The following is a 19,665-nucleotide window of genomic DNA, read 5'->3' on the forward strand; positions in this document are numbered from 1 at the left end:
ATATTTATAAACTGAACATATTTATTATAAAACATTTATAAACTGAAAGTACTAATCAAGTTAGTTGTTACTATGTATTAGTTAATATGTGGGCTTACTTGTTACTTATATTTTGGTCATGTTATGTCTTTGGAATACAGAGCTAATGATAATTTTGATAAGTTGCTTATATATAATTTATAGTTGCTTTTTTTGAAGAAAAGCCTAATAAGAGAGTTATAATTATCTAAATGAGAAAATGGTAAAATAAAATATTAATAGGTAATGCTACTTTTCTAATTCTTTTTAAAAGAATAAATAAAAATAAATCTATGTACTTTGCTTCCTATCATGTTGGAGTAACTGATATGTCTTTAGTCCTTTCACCATAAATGACTAGAACAGTAGAAAAAAATGTGTAAAACCACTGTTTTCAGATACTGTATATCAAGCAGTGCAGGGCTTTGATTCCTGAGAGAAGAGAAACAAGGAAAGTGAACCTTTTGATCATTCCAGCTTTTGACCGGGAGACATCTTCCAGACTGAGGCGCAGGTTGGGGGAATCCAAGGAAAGTACAGTGGTCTCACTGAACTAAGGAGTGAGATATTGAAGTTCAGAAAAGTTGAGGCACCTGACATTTGTGGGGCAGAATATCGGAGAGGGGGGAACAGTGGAGAGAAGCAGCCCCAGAAATCTGTTTATGGGATCCACTTGAGCCTTTAGCTGACTGCTAAACTTTCCATTCATATGGTGGGGCTTCATGAGGCCAGGCAGTGAACAATCATTAGAAAGCTGCAAATGGAAAAATGATCAGGGCTGAGAGATGTTCAAATCCAGGAAGAGAATAAAGATGTGGTTCAATGCTTTGGGGACATTTAGTAGAAACCCTGGGAATGTCAGATCTTAGGATAAAGTTAAACTAGCCCTAGGGTAAAAGCTAGTGTACACCTGACCTAACAAAGCATAAAAAGAAGCCTCAAAATAATCCAGCTGGATCACAAGTATGTTAACTTCCTGCTGGAACAAAACTAAACATTTCTGAAAGAAGACAACAAAATCAAGACTTGTTATGACTTGTTATCATAAATATAAAATAATCACTAGGGGCGCCTGGGTGGCTCAGTGGTTTAAGCCTCTGCCTTCGGCTCAGGTCATGATCTCAGGGTCCTGGGATCGAGCCCTGCATCAGGCTCTCTGCTCAGTGAGGAGCCTGTCTCCCTCTCTCTCTGCCTGCCTCTCTGCCTACTTGTGACCTCTCTCTCTGTCAAATAAAAAAAAAAAAATAATAATAATAATTACTAGACATTCAAAGAAGAAAACGTGTATGACATGTAAAATATGCTTATTACTATGAAGGAAAAACTATAATGAAATAGAAGTGAAAATGATAAAGAATTAAATGGAACTTCATATGTTTATTAGTTCCATATATAAATATAAATATATACACACACATATATGGGCTTAAAATAACCAAGCAGAAAGTGCAGTAGTGGACATTAAGACAAGGCAATTGAAACTGTCCAAAATGAACCACAGAGAGAAAAAAAGCCTGGGCTAAAAAAACCCCACAAGAAACCAAAAACCAGGGCGCCTGGGTGGCTCAGTGGGTTAAAGCCTCTGCCTTCAGCTCAGGTCATGATCTCAGGGTCCTGGGATCGAGCCCCGCATGGGGCTCTCTGCTCAGCAGGGAGCGTGCTTCTCTTCCTCTCTCTCTGTCTGCCTCTCTGCCTACCTGTGATCTCTGTCTGTCAAATAAATAAATAAAATCTTAAAAAAAAAAAAACCAAAAACCAAAAAACTCTGCTTTAGTGACTGTGGGACAGTATCATGTAATCTAGCACACATGTAATTGATGTGACAGGGTGGGGAGGAGAAAACAGTTATTGAAATAATGGCTGAAACAAGTTTCAGATTGATTAAAAATATGAATCCATAGATTCAAAAACCTCAGTGAACTCTAAGCAAGGTACACCAAAGAAACATCAAATGAATTGGATTTCATCTAAAATGAAATGTTTGCTTTTCAAAAGGTGCCATTACAAAAATAAAAGCCGAGACACAAACTGGAAGAAAATATTTGCAGTACATATATCTGACAATTCAGAAATATTCAGAATATATAAGGAACTCTTATTACTTAGACCAGCGATTGTCTGGGGCTAGAGAAGAGTGGAGGGTACGGACTGCAAAGGAGCATGAGTAAAGCTTTTGGGGTAATTGAAATGTTCTCCATCTGATTGTGGCAGTGGTTAAATGAGTGTGTAATTTATCAAATCTCAAGCTGTGCAATTAAATTGGGTGAATTTTATTTCATGTAAATTACAGCTCAGTAGAGATGGTTTTAAAAATAATAGGAATCTGAATTGTTGTTTTCTTATAGTTTTGAGAAATTACTTATTTTTGGAAAGATGTGAATAAATTTTCTTGAAGAAAATATGAGATAACTTATCATAGAGCACTTTAATATTCTCATGGGCCATAAATTTTTTTTCCATTCTTATTATATCATTTGTGATCTTCATAATTAGAGTCTTGCTTGTATAATAGGTAACTCAACTCACAGAGAAGCTGAAGAATCAGTCAGAAAGCCATAAACAAGCCCAGGAGAATTTGCACGACCAAGTGCAAGAGCAGAAGGCACATCTTAGAGCTGCACAAGACCGTGTTCTTTCCTTAGAAACTAGTGTCAATGAATTGACTAGTCAATTAAATGAGAGCAAGGAGAAGGTTTCCCAGCTTGACATACAGGTAGTATTGAATTATGCAATTTAATGTGAGTTTGTCTGAATAAAAGACTTATTTTAGACCATCAAATGCTATAAATTCTGTTTCTTTCTCCTTGTGTCTCTCTTTCTGTCTCCCCCTATCCCCCACCACTTTCTCCCTCTCTCTGCCTTGTTTATTAATGGAAAAACAGTAGGAATAGGAATTAAATAAAGGTTGTATCTAGACAGTTTATTGAGCTTTCGTGTTTGCCTTTTTTTTCTTTATCTCTTCTGGCAAACCCTACCTTCTGAAACTGCTAGATATTTTTGCTTTTCTTTTTTTCTATGAAATCCTTATTGTTGTTTCTGAAGTTCAAAGTCATTTGACATTATACCATTAGATTTCTATGTTAAATACTTTTTGACTTTGATTTTTTAGATTTTACTTTAAAGGTTTGATTTTAAAAAATACTTTTATGTATGTAGCATTATATATTTTTAGTATACATTCTTTCAGAGGCCAATATAGTTGCCTGTTCAATGAATTAATGATGGGATGGTAATTAAAACAGATTTCTTTTTCCATTCTCATTGTTGGTTTCTTATCCTATACTATAGAAAGAAAGTAATCGAAATATTTCTAAACCTTGATTTTCTTTATTTTAGGAAAATAATTCTATTGAAAATAAGCAATATAGAATAGTATAACACGGATAGTTATTAACTTGGAGGAAGAGGATATACATTTCTTCATATTCAAAATATAATTATTTGTTATATGAGTTATATGATAACCCAATATTTGGATGTCCAATTTGAGAGAGGGAGAAGTATTTTGGTGTAATGTAGGGACATATGTATCATCATGTATATCATGATAAACTTCATCCATATCCAAACATTATTAGGAGTCTTTTCTCCTACACATTCCTGTTTGGGGGATAATCATATACTTACTTTTTAATGTCTGAATCCTTATGTTTTTTGCTGAAGGACTTAATTTTAAAAATAATTTAGTGACAAAAGCCATGTATGTTCAAGCTCTGGGAAATCGAGAACTAACTACAAATTAAATGACTGGTTGATTTTGCTACAGATTAAAGCGAAAACTGAATTACTGCTATCAGCAGAAGCAGCAAAAACTGCTCAGAGAGCAGATCTTCAGAATCATTTGGACACAGCCCAAAATGCATTACAAGATAAACAGCAGGTAAGTGAACCTGATGCAGTTTCATTTGATAACCTAATGTTTTGGTAGATGAATTAATTGCAAACATGTATAAAAATGATACTCAGTTTTATTAATGTCATGATCAACTTGCTTATTCCCTTTGATTTCTCCTACAAAAAAAGTAAATGATCAAAAGTATGTTAGCAAATGTTGAGGTTCATTAAGAATTAATTGTAAATTAAGACAGTAATCGAGGTAGGATGTGTGTGTTGTAACACTGGAAAGTTTGGAGATGGTGTAGAAGAATAAGCCACCTTTATACCTTGCTGGTATATGTTAGTTCAACCTTTTAATGGTCATAGGGAAAGCTGTTTGGCAATGTATTTCAAGAACTCTGGGATTCATTTTTTAGCTCACTTTCAGTTCTTTATCCTAAGGGAATAATCATGGTTTTTAGGATGCTATTTGCATTTCTCTTAATAAAATGCAAAAAAGTTTAGTAGCAATCCAAGAATCTAAAATAGGACATTTGGCTAAAAAGTGGTCTAGATTAAACAAAATGGAAATTTATGCAAAAACAGTATTTTAGAAAATAATACCACAATTTGATGATGCATTGTTATGTTAAAGATTATAATAAAACAGTATGTAAAGTGAGGTTCTCTTCCTATTTTAAAAGTATAAATCAAAAGATTGATATACACAGAAAAGATTAAAAGGAAACTTATCAAAACATTAAGAGTGGTTATTGTGGGTAGTGGATTTACTAGTAATTTGTATTTTATTCTTTCAGTGCTTTTAGAATCTACAAATGAACAAGTTCATAGATGTGGTCACTGTTTTTAAATGTTATTTTTTGAAATGGCATCTTGAACATTGAAAACAATTATAATTTAAAGGTGTTATTTTATAATTGGCCTATTTAATATTTTGTTGTATCTTTTGGCTCCTAAAATAACTCTTCCTAGAAAAAGTTATTGAGTGATTATGTATATAAACTTAGTATCTCATGCTGTGTACAGTCTCAGTTCAGGTCCTTTGTACTGGTAAATATAATCTCTAATTCATCATTAGACTTCTTTCTAGTCTTACTACAATAGTTTCTTAAATAAAATTAGAATTTTTAATTTAACTTTGATGAAACATTTAGGCATACAATAAAGTAAATCTTACAAAGTTTTCTTCAATTGTACTTTTCTTACAGGAGTTAAATAAGATCACTACTCAGTTGGATCAGGTCACTGCAAAGTTGCAGGATAAGCAAGAACATTGCAGTCAGCTGGAAAGTCACCTTAAAGAATATAAAGAGAAACACCTCTCTTTAGAACAAAAAAATGAAGAATTAGAAGGTCAAATTAAGGTTAGTATAAAAGATACTGAGTTAACCTATATTTTCTGCTGTAGTAATGGAAACTGTTAACATAGAAGGAATTGAGGATCTTAAATTTGCAACCAAGGGTGAAGTTGTCATATAAAACTTGAAATTACATGTAATTTTTCAGGTTTTAATTTTGAATTCCATCTTTAATTTTATTTCTTCATTAATGGGTGGCTTTTACAAATGGCAGTTTTAATATGTATAGTGGTTTCCTTTATAATGTGTAACTATTTCAAAGAAACAATGAACCAGGAATCTACTCTGTAATTATAAGGAACTTAATCATTCTGTTGTTGTTGTTATGAAGCCTCTTCTGTTCCATCATTCTCATCTCCTTACTTCTTTATTCCAATATATATACATATGACAGACTTCTTCCTTCTTTAAACTTTACATTTATAGCCTTTGCATTTTGATTTTAGTTTGATAATAAGTTTATTCTGTAGTAAATTGCTTCTTACTTTAACACAATTCCAAGTGAAAATGTTGATTTACCAAAGAGCTTAAATGGCTAGACCTATCAGAAGAGGATTTGACCTGAGTCCTTTGTCCTTTAAATGGGATCTACTATCAGTTAAACAAATATTTCTCAAATTTATTTGTGTGTGTGTGTGTGTGTGTGTGTGTATTTTATACCTTCACAGTCAGATGAAACACTTCTGTAGACCTATTGAATATATATGTGTTTATCAACACCGATACAACATGGAAGAATGTTGTATGTCTACAAATCTGCTTATGGGTTTCTTTTTCTTTTTATTATGACCAGTGATAATAATAATGACAAATTACTTTTTGTAATGTTTGAAAAGAACAGAGAAACCATTTTATTGAAAAGCATCTAAAGAGAATTCTCTTTGATAGTTATTTAGAACCAGTAGTGTCTCTTGTGATTATCAGATCTTTAACATTTGGTAATTGTTTTAGGGAGTATTCCATGTGTTTTATTTAGTTATTTGTTACAGAATTTTACAGTTACATCCAATATCCAGTGTAAGTGTTGAATAAGAGCCACAGTACCTAGATTGGTTTATAAAATACTTAGGGTACAAAATTATTACAACTATATAAGAAAATGTATTGCTCATTGATACTTAAACTTTACCCTCAACAGCTTGATTTTGTAAATTTGTAAAAGTATACACAGTTATATATACGATATGTATGTGTATGAGACAGAAATTATGCTATAAAGAACAGGAATCTTTAAACCAAGAATTTAAAGATGCAAAACCAAGAATTCAGTTGACTCTATATTTAGGGTCAACAAATGTAGCAAGAAGGATGACATGATAACTCCATTTTAGTTTTGAATGAAGATTTACAATTACATCGGTGTTGTTCACTGTTATAAAGAATAATATATTTTAAGTGGACCCACATGTGAAGCTGTTATCTTGTCTTTTCACACTTGAGTTAAAACTTTTTTTCAAGTAATAGACATAATTATTTTAAGTTTATTCTGTTATTTAGAGTTAATTTTTAAGAGTAGATACTTAGTGACTGCCTGTCATTTATAAAGCCTGTGGTAGTTCCTTTGAAAGATTCCAAAATAAATAGTTCCTTTATTCAGTAATGGCTTCAGAATGGAAAATGTTTTTTATTATAACATAAATATTTTATGGTTATTATTGTGTGTTATGTCAACACCAATTTGAGTATAAACAAAAATGTTATATTTAATAATAGATGGATAATTATTGACATTAAAATTGTTACTGTATCATATTTCTTCCATAGAAACTAGAAGTGGATACTCTTGAAGTTAAAGGGAGCAAGGAACAAGCTTTGCAGGATCTACAACTGCAAAGACAGCTGAATACAGATTTAGAGCTTAGAGCCACAGAATTGAGTAAACAACTTGAAATGGAGAAAGAAATGTAAGCTAAACTACTTTAAGGGAGGGATTATAAACTATTAAAAAATATTATGGTTTCAATTTTGCTATTGCAGGGCTTAAAGATTTATTTAATGTTTATGTTGATTCTGTAAACTCTGATGTTTATATCAATGAATGAATGAATGAATCAATGAATGAATGAAAAGTAAAGCCATCATAATAGGGTTAAATTTACCTTCACTAGAAAGGACTGAAAATCTGGGTCATCCAGTCTCTTTTCAACAGTAGTATAGTACTCATTTATCTGAGTTAAAGCAATTGTTTTGAGTCGTTCACTGATTTGAATAAATAAATAAATGTAAAAGTAACAAATGAGGAGTATTTTTAATATCAGCCAAGAAGCAATTGGGCTTCTACTTTGAGAGACTATATCAAGTAGGGAATGTATACTTTCTTATAAGAAATGATCTGTTTTAGCTTTGTGATGTATCTTAACAAATTATATTAATGAGCACAAGGGAAACCCTAGAATCAGTGTACCTTTTTAAAAATTACTGAAGTAATAAAATGCACAGATCTCACATGTACAATTTGAGTTTTAGTAAGTATATACTCTGTGTAATAAAATATATCCCCTTCCCCCACAACATTTTTATTACCCATGGAGTTTTCTCAGGTGTCCTAGTCAATACCTTGTAGACACCACAGTTCCAATTTCAGTCTCCATAGATTGCTGTTATGTATTTTTGAAATGAAATTATGCAGTATGTTCTTTTTTATAACTGGCTTTTTTTCACTTAACATACTATTTTTTAAATTCATCCATGTAGTTGAATAAATATTTTTCCACTGAATGAATATATTACAATTTGTTTATCTTTTTTGGGTGGTATTTTTTTTTGGTTGTTTGCAGTTTTTACCTGTTAAGAATAAAGATGCTATCAGTATTCTTAAATAAGCATTTTTGTGAAAGTTCAGGGTCGTGGTGGGGTAGATATATGTTTAACTGTATGAAAAACTGTCAAACCTTTTCCCAAAATGGCTGTACCATTTTTTTGTAAAGATTTTATTTATTTGACAGACAGAGGTCACAAATAGGCAGATAGGCAGGCAGAGAGCAGGGGTGGGAAGCAGGCTTCCCTGAAAAGAGAGGGGTGGGATTGAGGATGTAGGCCTCAATCCCAGGACCCTGGGATCATGACCAGAGCTGAAGGCAGAGGCTTTAACCCACTGAGCCACCCAGGGACCCCTGGCTGTACCATTTTATGCTCCTACTGGCAGTGTTTCAGTTGCTTCACATCCTTGCCAGTATTTGGTGGTGTTGGTCCTTTAATTTTAGCTACTTATTGACTGTGAAATGGTATCTTATTGTGAGCTTAATTTGCATTTCTTCACTTGTGAAGTGTCAAATTATTTTGCCTATTAAAATTTTTTTCCCATTGGATCTTTTTATTATTGATTTGTAGGAGTTCTTTGTATATTGAAATACTAATCCTTTGCCAGATAGCTAAGTAGACAGATAAATAGATTTTCAAGACTTTGCAGATTTGTTTTACATTTTTTTGATGGTGTCTTTCAGTGAAAAGTTCTAAATTTGGTTGAATTCAATTTGTCATTTTAAAAAAATTTTATGTTTTCTGTCTTTTCTAAGAAACTTTTGGCTATCCTCAGGGTTTATGAAGAATTCTCTTATGTTTTCTTCTGGAAATTTTATAGTTTTAGTTTTTACATTTAGGTCTAGGATCTACCTTGAACTCATTTTTTGTGAGAGGTATGAGATGGAGGTCCAGGATTATCTTTTTTCCTGTACATCATTAAGTTATTCTAGTACCATTTTTTTGATAAAACATTTTTCTCCCAATGAGTGGCCTTTCATGCCTTTGTCAAAGCAGTTATTTTAATATATATGGGTTCATTTGTGGACTCGATTCTGTTCTCTTGGTCTTTACGTCTGTATGGTATTCTGACACCAGTACCATTCTGTGTTGATTTTTGTAGCTTTGTGGTATAGGTCTATTTATCAGGTTTATCAGCCCTCCAATTTAATTCTTTTTCAAGATTGTCTTGATGCTTTTAAGTTTATTGCTTTTGCATATAAATTTTAATATTAACTTATCCATTTCTATAAAACAAACTATTGGGTTTTGATTGGAACTATAATGAATCTGCAGTTCAAGTTGGGGAGAATTAATGTTTTAAGAATACTGAGTCTTCTAGGGGTGCCTGGGTGACTCAGTGGGTTAAGCCTCTGCCTTCAGCTCAGGTCATGATCTCTGGGTCCTGGGATTGAGCCCCGCATCGGGCTCTCTGCTCAGCGGGGAGCCTGCTTCCTCCTCCCTCTCTGCCTACTTGTGATCTCTCTCTCTGTGTCAAATAAATAAATAAAAAATTAAAAAAAAAGAATACTGAGTCTTCTAATCCATGAATGTAGTATTTCTCTAATATTTATGTTTTCTTTAGTATCTCTGATTAACATTTTGTTTTTAAAATAGGAATCTTAAATATTTCTTCCTAAATTTAATCCTAAATATTTGAGGTTTTTCAGTTTTTAAAATTTTCTGATTGTGTGTGGCTAGTATAAAAATACAATTGAGTCTTATATATTGGCTTACTGCCTTCTAGCCTTGCTAAATTCACATTTTGGTTTTATAGAGTTTTTAGAATATTCTAAGTGGGAAATCTTGGTATTTTTTAATTAGCAACAGTTTTATTTTTTTCATTCTGTAGGCCTTTTATTTTATTTTTTTTTTCCTTTTCTTGATTTACTGTTAGCTGACACCTCCAGTGAACTTTCGAATAAAAAGATAGTGGATATCCCTGCATTGTTCCAGCCTTGGGTTGGAAACATGAAATATTTCATCATTAATTTTGAGGTTAGCTGTGGTTTTTTATTCCCCCCCATAGATTCTTTTATCAGATTGAGAGCATTCCTATCTATACTAGTTTTCTTAAAAATTTTTTTTATCAACTTCTTTTTCCTGCATCTAATGATATGATCATATGGTTTTTCCTTCTTTATTTTATTAATATGGTGAATTGCGTTGATTGCTTTTTTAAATAGTAAACCAACTTTGCTTTCCTTGGATAAATCCCACTTGATTATCCTATATTATTCTTTTTATATATTGCTGTTTTTGAGTTGATAATACTTTGGTTAGAATTTTATATGCATTCATAGGGACTGTTGGTCTGCTTGTTCTTTAATATCATTGTCGTTGTTTGGAATTATGGTTATGTTGGTCTTAAAAATAAATTGACAGGGGTGCTTGGGTAGCTCAGTGGTTTAGGCCTCTGCCTTCAGTTTAGGTTATGATCCCAGGGTCCTGGGATTGAGCCCCACATAGGGCTCTCTGCTCAGCAGGGAGCCTCCTTCCCTCCTCCCCCCCATCTCTCTCTGCCTGCATCTCTGCCTACTTGTGATCTCTGTTAAATAAATAAAATCTTTTAAATAAATTAATTAATTGACAGTTTTCTTTCTTCCTCTCCTTTCTAAAAGGGTTTGTGAGGGGTATTATTTATTTCTTAAATGTTTTATTGAATCCACCAATGAACCAACTGACCTGAAGTTCTCTATGGATTGCTTCTTAATTTAGAATTCAATTTATTTAATAGTACAGGCTAGTATTTTTTTCTAATATTTTACTTGAGTCAGTTTTGGTAATTTGTGTCTTTGAAAGAATTTTTCCATTTAAACTTAAAACTTATTGGTATAATGTTCACAAGATCATTATATTTTTAAGGTCTGTAGGCTCTGTAGTGATGTCTTATTATTCTTAATAGTGCTAATTTATGTTCTCTTTTTCTTGATCAATCTAGTTTGGGGGTTATCCGTTTTATAAAAAAAACTTTTGATCTTGTCAGTTTTCTTTTTTTTCGGATTAGAACTTTATTTATTTGAACTTTATTTATTTTTTTAAAATTATTTTATTTTAAGTAGGCTCTATGCCCAATGTGGGGCTCAAACTCACAACCCTAAGATCAAGAGTCACATGCTCTACTGACCGAGCCAGCCAGGCGTCAATTTTGTCAATTTCATTTATTTCTCATCTTCTCTCTAGTATTTTCTCCCTTAGACTTTGGGTTTAGTTTGCTTTTCTTTTTATAGCTCTTTAATGTGGAAGCTTCTCTGTGGTTGTCCACCTTTTGTAGTATCTGTTTCATTTTCATAGTTACTCATCCTCTTCTTATTTTGCCAGGTTTCTGCAGATGGTAATTACATGTCGTAGTTCAGTAAAGTCAGTTTAGTATGACAATTTTTAACAGATGGAATAAATTACCTTGAAGATTGTCTTTTCCCATTTGTACTAAGTGCTTAATGGGTTTATTTATGATAGCTCTGAGTATAAGGATGAATTAGTTTAGAAGAAGGATCTAAAAGATGAATTGATATAAGAAATTTCAGATGTCCTTAGTGGCAGAGGGGGTATCTGCCTCCAGACATACCCCATATATTCATAAAAGTGCTGAGATGGGGCATCTTTTGTTCACTTCTGAGGTAGAATTAGTCTCTTGTTTACACTTCCATTGGGTCTTACCATAAAATCTCCAGTGGACACATAACTCACCAGAATTTTGATGGAAAAAAATCAGTTCCACTCCATTTATCTGGATTTTTTTCAAAGGAGGGGTTGTGACCAGTCACATTTCAGTAGACTTTGCCTTTAAATGCCAAATAGACCTCTCTGACTGAGTTGACAGACTTGATCTGTATCAAGGGTATGAAGGTTTTTTGACTCTCAGTAATAAAGATGGAAACTGAGAGCCTGGAGAAGTACCACTCAGGGAAATGAAATAAAACCCATCAGATTGATGATAATTAAGTTGTTTGACACATTCATGATTTTGCCCTTGTTTGGGAGTGATGAGAAAAATTTCTTGTTTTCACATATAGTGAAGTAAGTCCTGATACTTTGAGGGTGTAGAGGTGCATTATATACCTTAAATGGCGTTCCTTCTCACTGTTAACATCATAGTTTGGGGAGCACATATAATCTCTTATATCACCCACTGAGTAATTTGTCACTTTTGGAACCCAATCGTCAGTCCATGAAGATCACCTCTGAGCTGGTTCTTGTTCTTCTTCCCAAGGCCTCTATGGGCACAAAGGTTCTTTCCATTTCTAATGGGTTCAAAGTAAATGGGTTCATTTCTACTCCATGTTTTAATCTCATGGTTCAATTAATCTCAAGCCTCAATGCAGAGGCTTCTATATCATATTGAAGTAGAGAAACCTTTTAATACTAAAGTTTTTTTTCGCCTATATACTTCATGGAAACTTTTTAATGTAATATCTTGCATTTCTATTGCACCAACTCTGGAAAAAGGGCTGGGTAAACTAAAACCGTTTTACTAAACCTTACCCCTGATTCCAGGTCTCAGCCCAAAAAACAGGGCAAGGTTTCCCCTTTTTCTTTTTCTTTTTTTTTTTTTTTTAATATTTTATTTATTTGACAGAGAGAAATCACAAGCAGGCAGAGAGGCAGGCAGAGAGAGAGGAGGAAGCAGGCTCCCTGAGGAGCAGAGAGCCTGATGCGGGGCTCGATCCCAGGACCCTGAGATCATGACCTGAGCCGAAGGCAGAGACTTTAACCCACTGAACCACCCAGGCGCCCCAAGGTTTCCCCTTTTTCAAGGCCCTCTTACATCTGTGCATCCAGCTCTCCTTCCAACTCTCATCTTACAATATATTTTCATTACTGTAATACCCTTTGTGATCTTTTTCTTTGATACAAGGAGTATTTCTTTATTTATAAATTTATTTTATTTTTTTTTTAGAGATTTTATTTATTTATTTGAGAGATCACAAGTAGACAGGGAGGCAGAGAGAGAGAGGGGGAAGCAGCCTCCTTGCTGAGCACAGAGCCCAATGTGGGGCTCGATCCCAGGACCCTGGGACCATGACCTGAGCCAAAGGCAGAGGCTTTAACCCACTGAGCCACCCAGGTGCCCCGCTTTATTTATAATTTATTTTAAAGATTTATTTTATTTATTAGAGAGAGAGAGAGCATGAGAGGGGAGAGGTCAGAGGGAGAAGCAGACTCCCTGCTGGGCAGGGAGCCGGATGTGGGACTTGATCCCAGGACTCCAGGATCATGACCCGAGGTGAAGGCAGTTGCTTGACCAGCTGAGCCACCCAGGAGCCCGATACATGGAGTATTTAGAAGTATGTTGTTTACTTTCCAGATATTTGGAGCTTTTCTAAATAGTTGTTACTAACTTTTAATTTAATTCCATTGTGAACAGAGAACATGCTCTGTAAAATTTGGACTTTTAAAACTGTCTCATTTATTGCCCAGTGTATGGTTTTTCTTGGTTAATTTTTCCATGTGCACATAGGTATATTCTCTGTTGGTAAGTGTTCTATCTGTAAGTTTAGTTAGTGAAGGTGGTTGATAGTGTTTTAAAAAATAGTTTTGTTTGGTTGTTTGTTTGAATATGGTTGATACACAATGTTACTTTAGTTTCAGCTGTACAACAAAGTGATCAAGACCTCTATATTTTCTGCTATGCTCACCACAATGGTAGCTACTATCTGTCACCAGACAACTCTGTTACAATACGATTGAGTAGGTTTCTTATTCTATACTCTTTGTTTTCTTGATATATTCATTCCAGATAATGTTTAACCTTCTATATCCTTGCCTTCCCCCGACCTCTGGTTGTTTTGTCAATTCTGAGAAAAAGGTGTTGTTTCCAACTATGATTGAAGATTTATTTATTACTTCCTTTAGTGCCCTTTTTAAAATTAAAGTTTTACATGACAATGAAAGACTTTATTTCTGTTTTTCCTTCTTTCATGTAATCTTACGATTTTATAATAATTATTTATGGGAAAGTTAAGTATCATAGAGATACATATCAAGTCCTAATTTTAGGGTTGCTTGATAGGAACTGTAACTATATGAAAAGGCACAAATGATAACAAGTCTCTTGTATAAACTGCTAGGGTCTAGAATTAAAATAAATCTTTTGTCTTTCTTTCTGTTTGAAGTGAAATATTTCTTTTTTACTTCATTTTTTCCTACATTAATCATATTTCAAAGTTTAATATCTAGGAAATACATAATGTGTTTTATGTTTTCAAGGTAAGCGTCAAAGTGCTCTGTATGCATGGGGGCTAACACAATGAATACGTTCTTTAAGGTACATGGAAAACCTTTTCTGGGTGTTGTAGACTTGAGGATCAGATATATGTACAGTTTTGGGGGACATCCATTGCAATAGATGAGACTGGATTTGACTTAAAGAAAATCATCTTTATCTGTCCAATGATCAGATCAGATTTAAGGTGTTTTCAGTTGTATTGTTTTATGATATTAAATTATTATTTTTACTTCTGAGCCACACAAGAAAGTTTTAAAACTCAATTATTAATTAAAAATAATTATTAATTTATAATGCTAAATTAGGGATTGTAAATTATGCATTAATTAAAAAATTTGTTTCTTAAATATTTAGAGTGTCCAGTACGAAGTTGGATCTTCAGAAAAAATCTGAAGCCCTTGAAAATATTAAGCAAACGCTTACCAAGCAAGAGGAAGAAAAAAAAATCCTTAAACAAGAAATTGAAAATTTAAGTCAGGATACAAAGATGCAGCACAAGGAATTAAATAACAAAATTCAAACAGCAGCAGCAGAACTACAAAAAGTGAAGATGGAAAAAGAAACTCTAATGACAGAGCTTTCTGCAACAAAAGAGAATCTATCAAAAGTTTCTGATTCTTTGAAGAACTCCAAAAGTGAATTTGAAAAGGAAAATCAGAAAGGAAAAGCTGCTATATTAGATTTGGTTAGTTGTTCACTTAGGTAGAAGTAATTTTTATCTAAAATGTACTGGTTTTTCTGCTTAACCCCTGTTGACTTTTATCCTACATTTAAATGATTTCAAATAATTCTTATGAGAAAAGGAATTGGGATTTCTTAACCTGAGAAAAAGATATTGGTGTTTGTGTGTAAAATTTCCAGAGGCCCAGGAAACTTAGTTGAATATACAGTTTTTGTCTATTGTTGGTATGATGTTGGGTTTGGGAGAGAGTGCTGCCTGTTTGTCCTCAGAGACATTTTCATAGAGAATGTAACTGCTGGTTCAAGCATTATTCTCTTGCCTGGAAAAAAAAAATCAAAGAATCTTGATGACTTTTAATTCTGGTACTATAAACTTTCCAAGTTGTTCTAAATGTTCTGAATGTTCTAAAACTCTAGATAATGTCATGTCTTAGAGTTACCATAAAACATATCTAAACTATATGAAATAAAAGTCACACAGTTTCAGGAAATGCTAAATGGGGAATGTATTCTCAGAAATATTTTAACCCATAGGATGCCTGGGTGACTTAGTTGGTTAAACATCTGATTCCTGATTTTGGCTCAGGTCATGATCTCAGGGTCCTGGAATCAAGGCCCATGTCCGGCTCATTGTGGAGTCTGCTTGAGTTTCTCTCCCTCTGCCCTTTCCCCTGCTCATATTTTAACCCAGAATAACAGAGTAACAGCATGTTACATGTTATAGCATGTAGCAATATGAAGGTCAGTGAAAATGTTCAGTAGCACAAAAAATATATATTTGTATATTACTTTTATGTTCCTTTCTGTTTGGAGAAAACATCTCCTATCTGTACATCTTCCCTCTTAAGTTGTGATTATTCTTTATTTATATGAATTTTAATATATTTATATATGGCATATATAAATACATATGTAATATAAATCATATATTTAATATGTGATTATTCTTTATTGTTTTAATACATTCTTTTACAAAAATTTCTTTTTTTCCATTTTCTTGAGTTGTCAAGAAGATTGTCATTCTGCTTTTACGATCTTTTTTTTTAAAAAGTAGCTCCAAGCCCAACATGGGACTCAAACTCAGGACCCTGAGATCAGGACTGAACCAGCCAGGCACCTCTTTTGTTATTCTACTTTTAAAATGACATGACAAGTTAATTAATTTTAATTAATTGTGTGACCTAAAAATGTGGTTTTCAAAGTGTTCTCCTGCTGGTTGATGATAGAAGCTTTTAACCTTTTTCCATCTGTCTACCTTTATTGCTCTAATATTTGGCTGTTTTATAACTCAGATGGATGATTCTATCCCATGCTAATCCATCAATGATTCTAGTGTATTTCTATGTGTGGATCTTACTAAGTATATAAATCAAACTTCTTAAACTTACTACAGATATCTTCTGTATAATGTAGTTTTGATATTTTTTAGGAAAAAACTTGCAAAGAATTAAAGCATCAGCTTCAAGTACAGATGGAGAATTCACTTAAGGAACAGAGTGAACTGAAAAAATCACTCGAAAAAGAGAAGCAGGTAAGATTTTTTTTCTGTAATGTAAAATATGTGAATAATAATAAGGTCTATATTTTCAAAATTTCACACTGACACTTAAGTCAAAGGAGGTTTATGTCTCTGAAATGCAATGGATCACAAAAAAAATAGTTTAAAATTGTCGTTTATGTTCTACCTGCTGCTAAAAAAATTTAAGCTAGTTTATAATAAAAGACCCAAAATAAAGGATTACAATTAATAAAGTTAATTGAGCTAACTTACTGTAGAGTTGTAACTAGATAATTTAGATTAAGGAACATTATTACGATTGAGAAAAATACCTTGATAGGCTTTCCATAGAAATAATATTTTATGACAGTACAGACAAAAGGTTGATATCCAGGATCTATAAAGAACTCCTCAAACTCAACACACACAAAACAGATAATCAAAAAATGGGCAGAAGGTATGAATAGACACTTCTCCAATGAAGACATACAAATGGCTATCAGACACCTGAAAAAATGCTCATCATCATTAGCCATCAGGGAGATTCAAATTAAAACCACATTGAGATATCACCTTACACCAGTTAGAATGGCCAAAATTAGCAAGACAGGAAACAACATGGGTTGGAGAGGATGTGGAGAAAGGGGAACCCTCTTACACTGTTCGTGGGAATGCAAGTTGGTGCAGCCACTTTGGAGAACAGTGGGGAGATTCCTCAAGAAATTAAAAATAGAGCTTCCCTGTGACCCTGCAATTGCACTGCTGGGTATTTACCCCAAAGATACAGATGTAGTGAAAAGAAGAGCCATCTGTACCCCAATGTTTATAGCAGCAATGGCCACGGTCGCCAAACTGTGGAAAGAACCAAGATTTTCTTCAACGGACGAATGGATGAGGAAGATGTGGTCCATATACACGATGGAGTATTATGCCTCCATCAGAAAGGATGAATACCCCACTTTTGTAGCAACATGGACGGGACTGGAAGAGATTATGTGGAGTGAAATAAGTCAAGCAGAGAGAGTCAAGTATCATATGGTTTCACTTATTTGTGGAGCATAACAAAGAACATGGAGGACATGGGGAGATGGAGAGGAGAAGGGAGTTGAGGGAAATTGGAAGGGGAGATGAACCATGAGAGACTATGGACTCTGAAAAACAACCTGAGGGTTTTGAAGGGGCAGGGAGTGGGAGGTTGGGGAACTAGGTGGTGGGTAATAGGGAGGGCACGTATTGCATGGAGCACTGGGTGTGGTGCAAAAACAATGAATACTGTTAACGCTGAAAAGAAATTTAAAAAAAGTGAAAAAAATAATATTTTAACAGCTCTTTATTTCATGGACATTTATATTTAATGGTATATTAATGTTGTATAACAACAGATTTTCTGTGGTTAATGCTTTTATTGCTCTCCATCTAAAATAAACAAGCAAATGAGTAAATAAATGGGTATAATATATAGTTGTTATTCTCTGAAGACCTACCTCTAGCAGTCCATGTAGTTTCTCTATAGAGATCTGATTTGATAAAGCAGCAAAATCTAGTCCTGAGAAGTCCTTAATGTGGTTGTGGTCTGGTTGTTGCTTGAAAGGAGACCACTTGTGTTTTAGATGCCAGTCATTAAGTGGCAAAATTATAAAGGCTTAGTGCTCAAGCTCTGAATCCACTGTCCAGATTTATGTCCTGACTGTACTATTGGCTAGATATGCTGTCTTGTCTTGTTTTAGGCAGATTACTTAATCTCTCCATGCTCCCATTTCTTCAGCAGTAAAATGGGGCTAATAAGAGAATCTAAGCTGTAGGATTATGTTAGGAGAAAATTGGGTTAATATATTTCATAGTGCTTGGAACCATTACAACAGAATAAAACAAATGCTCAGATGTTAGCTATCACTTTATCATTGGTTATCATATTATCATCATCATCATTGTTATACTGCCTGACTCCTGTTTTGCATAAAAGTTGGAGATAAGCTGAAGCAACCATATGTAGTGGTGAAACTTTTCAGAAGTAACTTTGAATATGGTAAAATGCTCAAGTTAGGTTCATAATGAAATATGCATAAAACATGAAAACATGACTTTGGCTGGAAGGACGGGAGATCATTGTAGTTCACGTTGGCCACAGAAGAACCTCAGTGTGACTTCTATATCTTGAACAGAAATATATCCTAGTAGATTATAAAAACATGGTAGTAGCACAACATACCCTAGATCTCTAAGTGAGGAAACTATTGCATAGGATAGTTTAATGTCATCAGACAGATACTAAACATATTTGCCAAAAATGATTTTAGTTTTATCAGAATAAATATGGAGCTATTCTTTCTGATTAACCATGGACAATGGGCTAAGTTAGCATTTTGAGACTATTCTTGAAAGACAGTAGACATTCCAGCAGTCCAAAGATTGATATTAATATTCCTATTTTCTGTGATACAAGGTAATACTAGTCTAGCTCATTTACAAGCTCTATCCAAACACATACTTATAAGATAGAAAGGAAGGTAAGATTAAACAAATATTTAAGATTAATCCAGCAATTACCTAATAGTGAATAGCATCAGTTATGAACTCTTTTTGATGACAGGGATTTTTGTTTTTATTTTTATTATTTTTTAAATTTTTTATTTTTTTGTTTACTACTTATCACCTGTGGCCACCAGACTTAGTACTTTCTACCTAGAATTGTGCCTGGCATGTAGAAGGTACCCAGTAAATGTGTCTTGCTTGAATGATAAATGCTAAACAGATTTTATTTTCTTTTAGACTTCTCATCAGTTGAAAGTGGAACTCAATTCAATGCAGGGGCAAGTTGTACAGGCCCAGAATACTTTAAAACAAAAGGAAAAAGAAGAACAGCAACTTCAGGGGAACATAAATGAGCTAAAGCAATTGACTGAACAGAAGAAAAAGCAAATTGATGCACTCCAAGGAGAAGTTAAAATTGCTATTTCACAGAAGGTAGTAATATGGTATTTTTTTACTTTTTATGGGAAGAAAATCTTTGCAGTTAATGTGATAACACATATGAGTTGCAACAAACAAAAATTTATATGCTCAAAATTCTTCTAAGTAATTTCTCTAAATATTTTAATTATGTAATTAAATATATAAGTCTGGATTTCCATTCACTAACCACGTTAATTTTTAGATAATCTTTACTTAAAATTAATCGTCTGATAGACATAAAATTACCTTTTTATACAATAATATAATTAACACTTAATGTTATGGGAATAATTTATACATTTCTAGGGAATTAGAAAATTTTAAAGGATTTAAAAAATAAATGATCCATATTA

General features: G+C 33.3%; 1 protein-coding gene across 2 annotated transcripts in view; it reads left to right on the top strand.

Annotated features, from left to right (window-relative positions):
* Positions 1-19,665, top strand: part of EEA1 (early endosome antigen 1) — a 124,702-nt gene that overhangs the window by 81,817 nt on the left and 23,220 nt on the right. For both annotated transcript variants that reach the window (XM_046012277.1, XM_046012278.1), the window contains 7 exons: positions 2,531-2,731; positions 3,785-3,898; positions 5,064-5,219; positions 6,978-7,117; positions 14,536-14,866; positions 16,292-16,393; positions 19,130-19,324. In XM_046012277.1, the coding sequence (XP_045868233.1) occupies positions 2,531-2,731; positions 3,785-3,898; positions 5,064-5,219; positions 6,978-7,117; positions 14,536-14,866; positions 16,292-16,393; positions 19,130-19,324 (1,239 nt within the window). The remainder of the gene's footprint in view (positions 1-2,530; positions 2,732-3,784; positions 3,899-5,063; positions 5,220-6,977; positions 7,118-14,535; positions 14,867-16,291; positions 16,394-19,129; positions 19,325-19,665) is intronic.

Source organism: Meles meles, chromosome 7, assembly GCF_922984935.1.
Source record: "Meles meles chromosome 7, mMelMel3.1 paternal haplotype, whole genome shotgun sequence".
NCBI lineage: Eukaryota > Metazoa > Chordata > Mammalia > Carnivora > Mustelidae > Meles > Meles meles.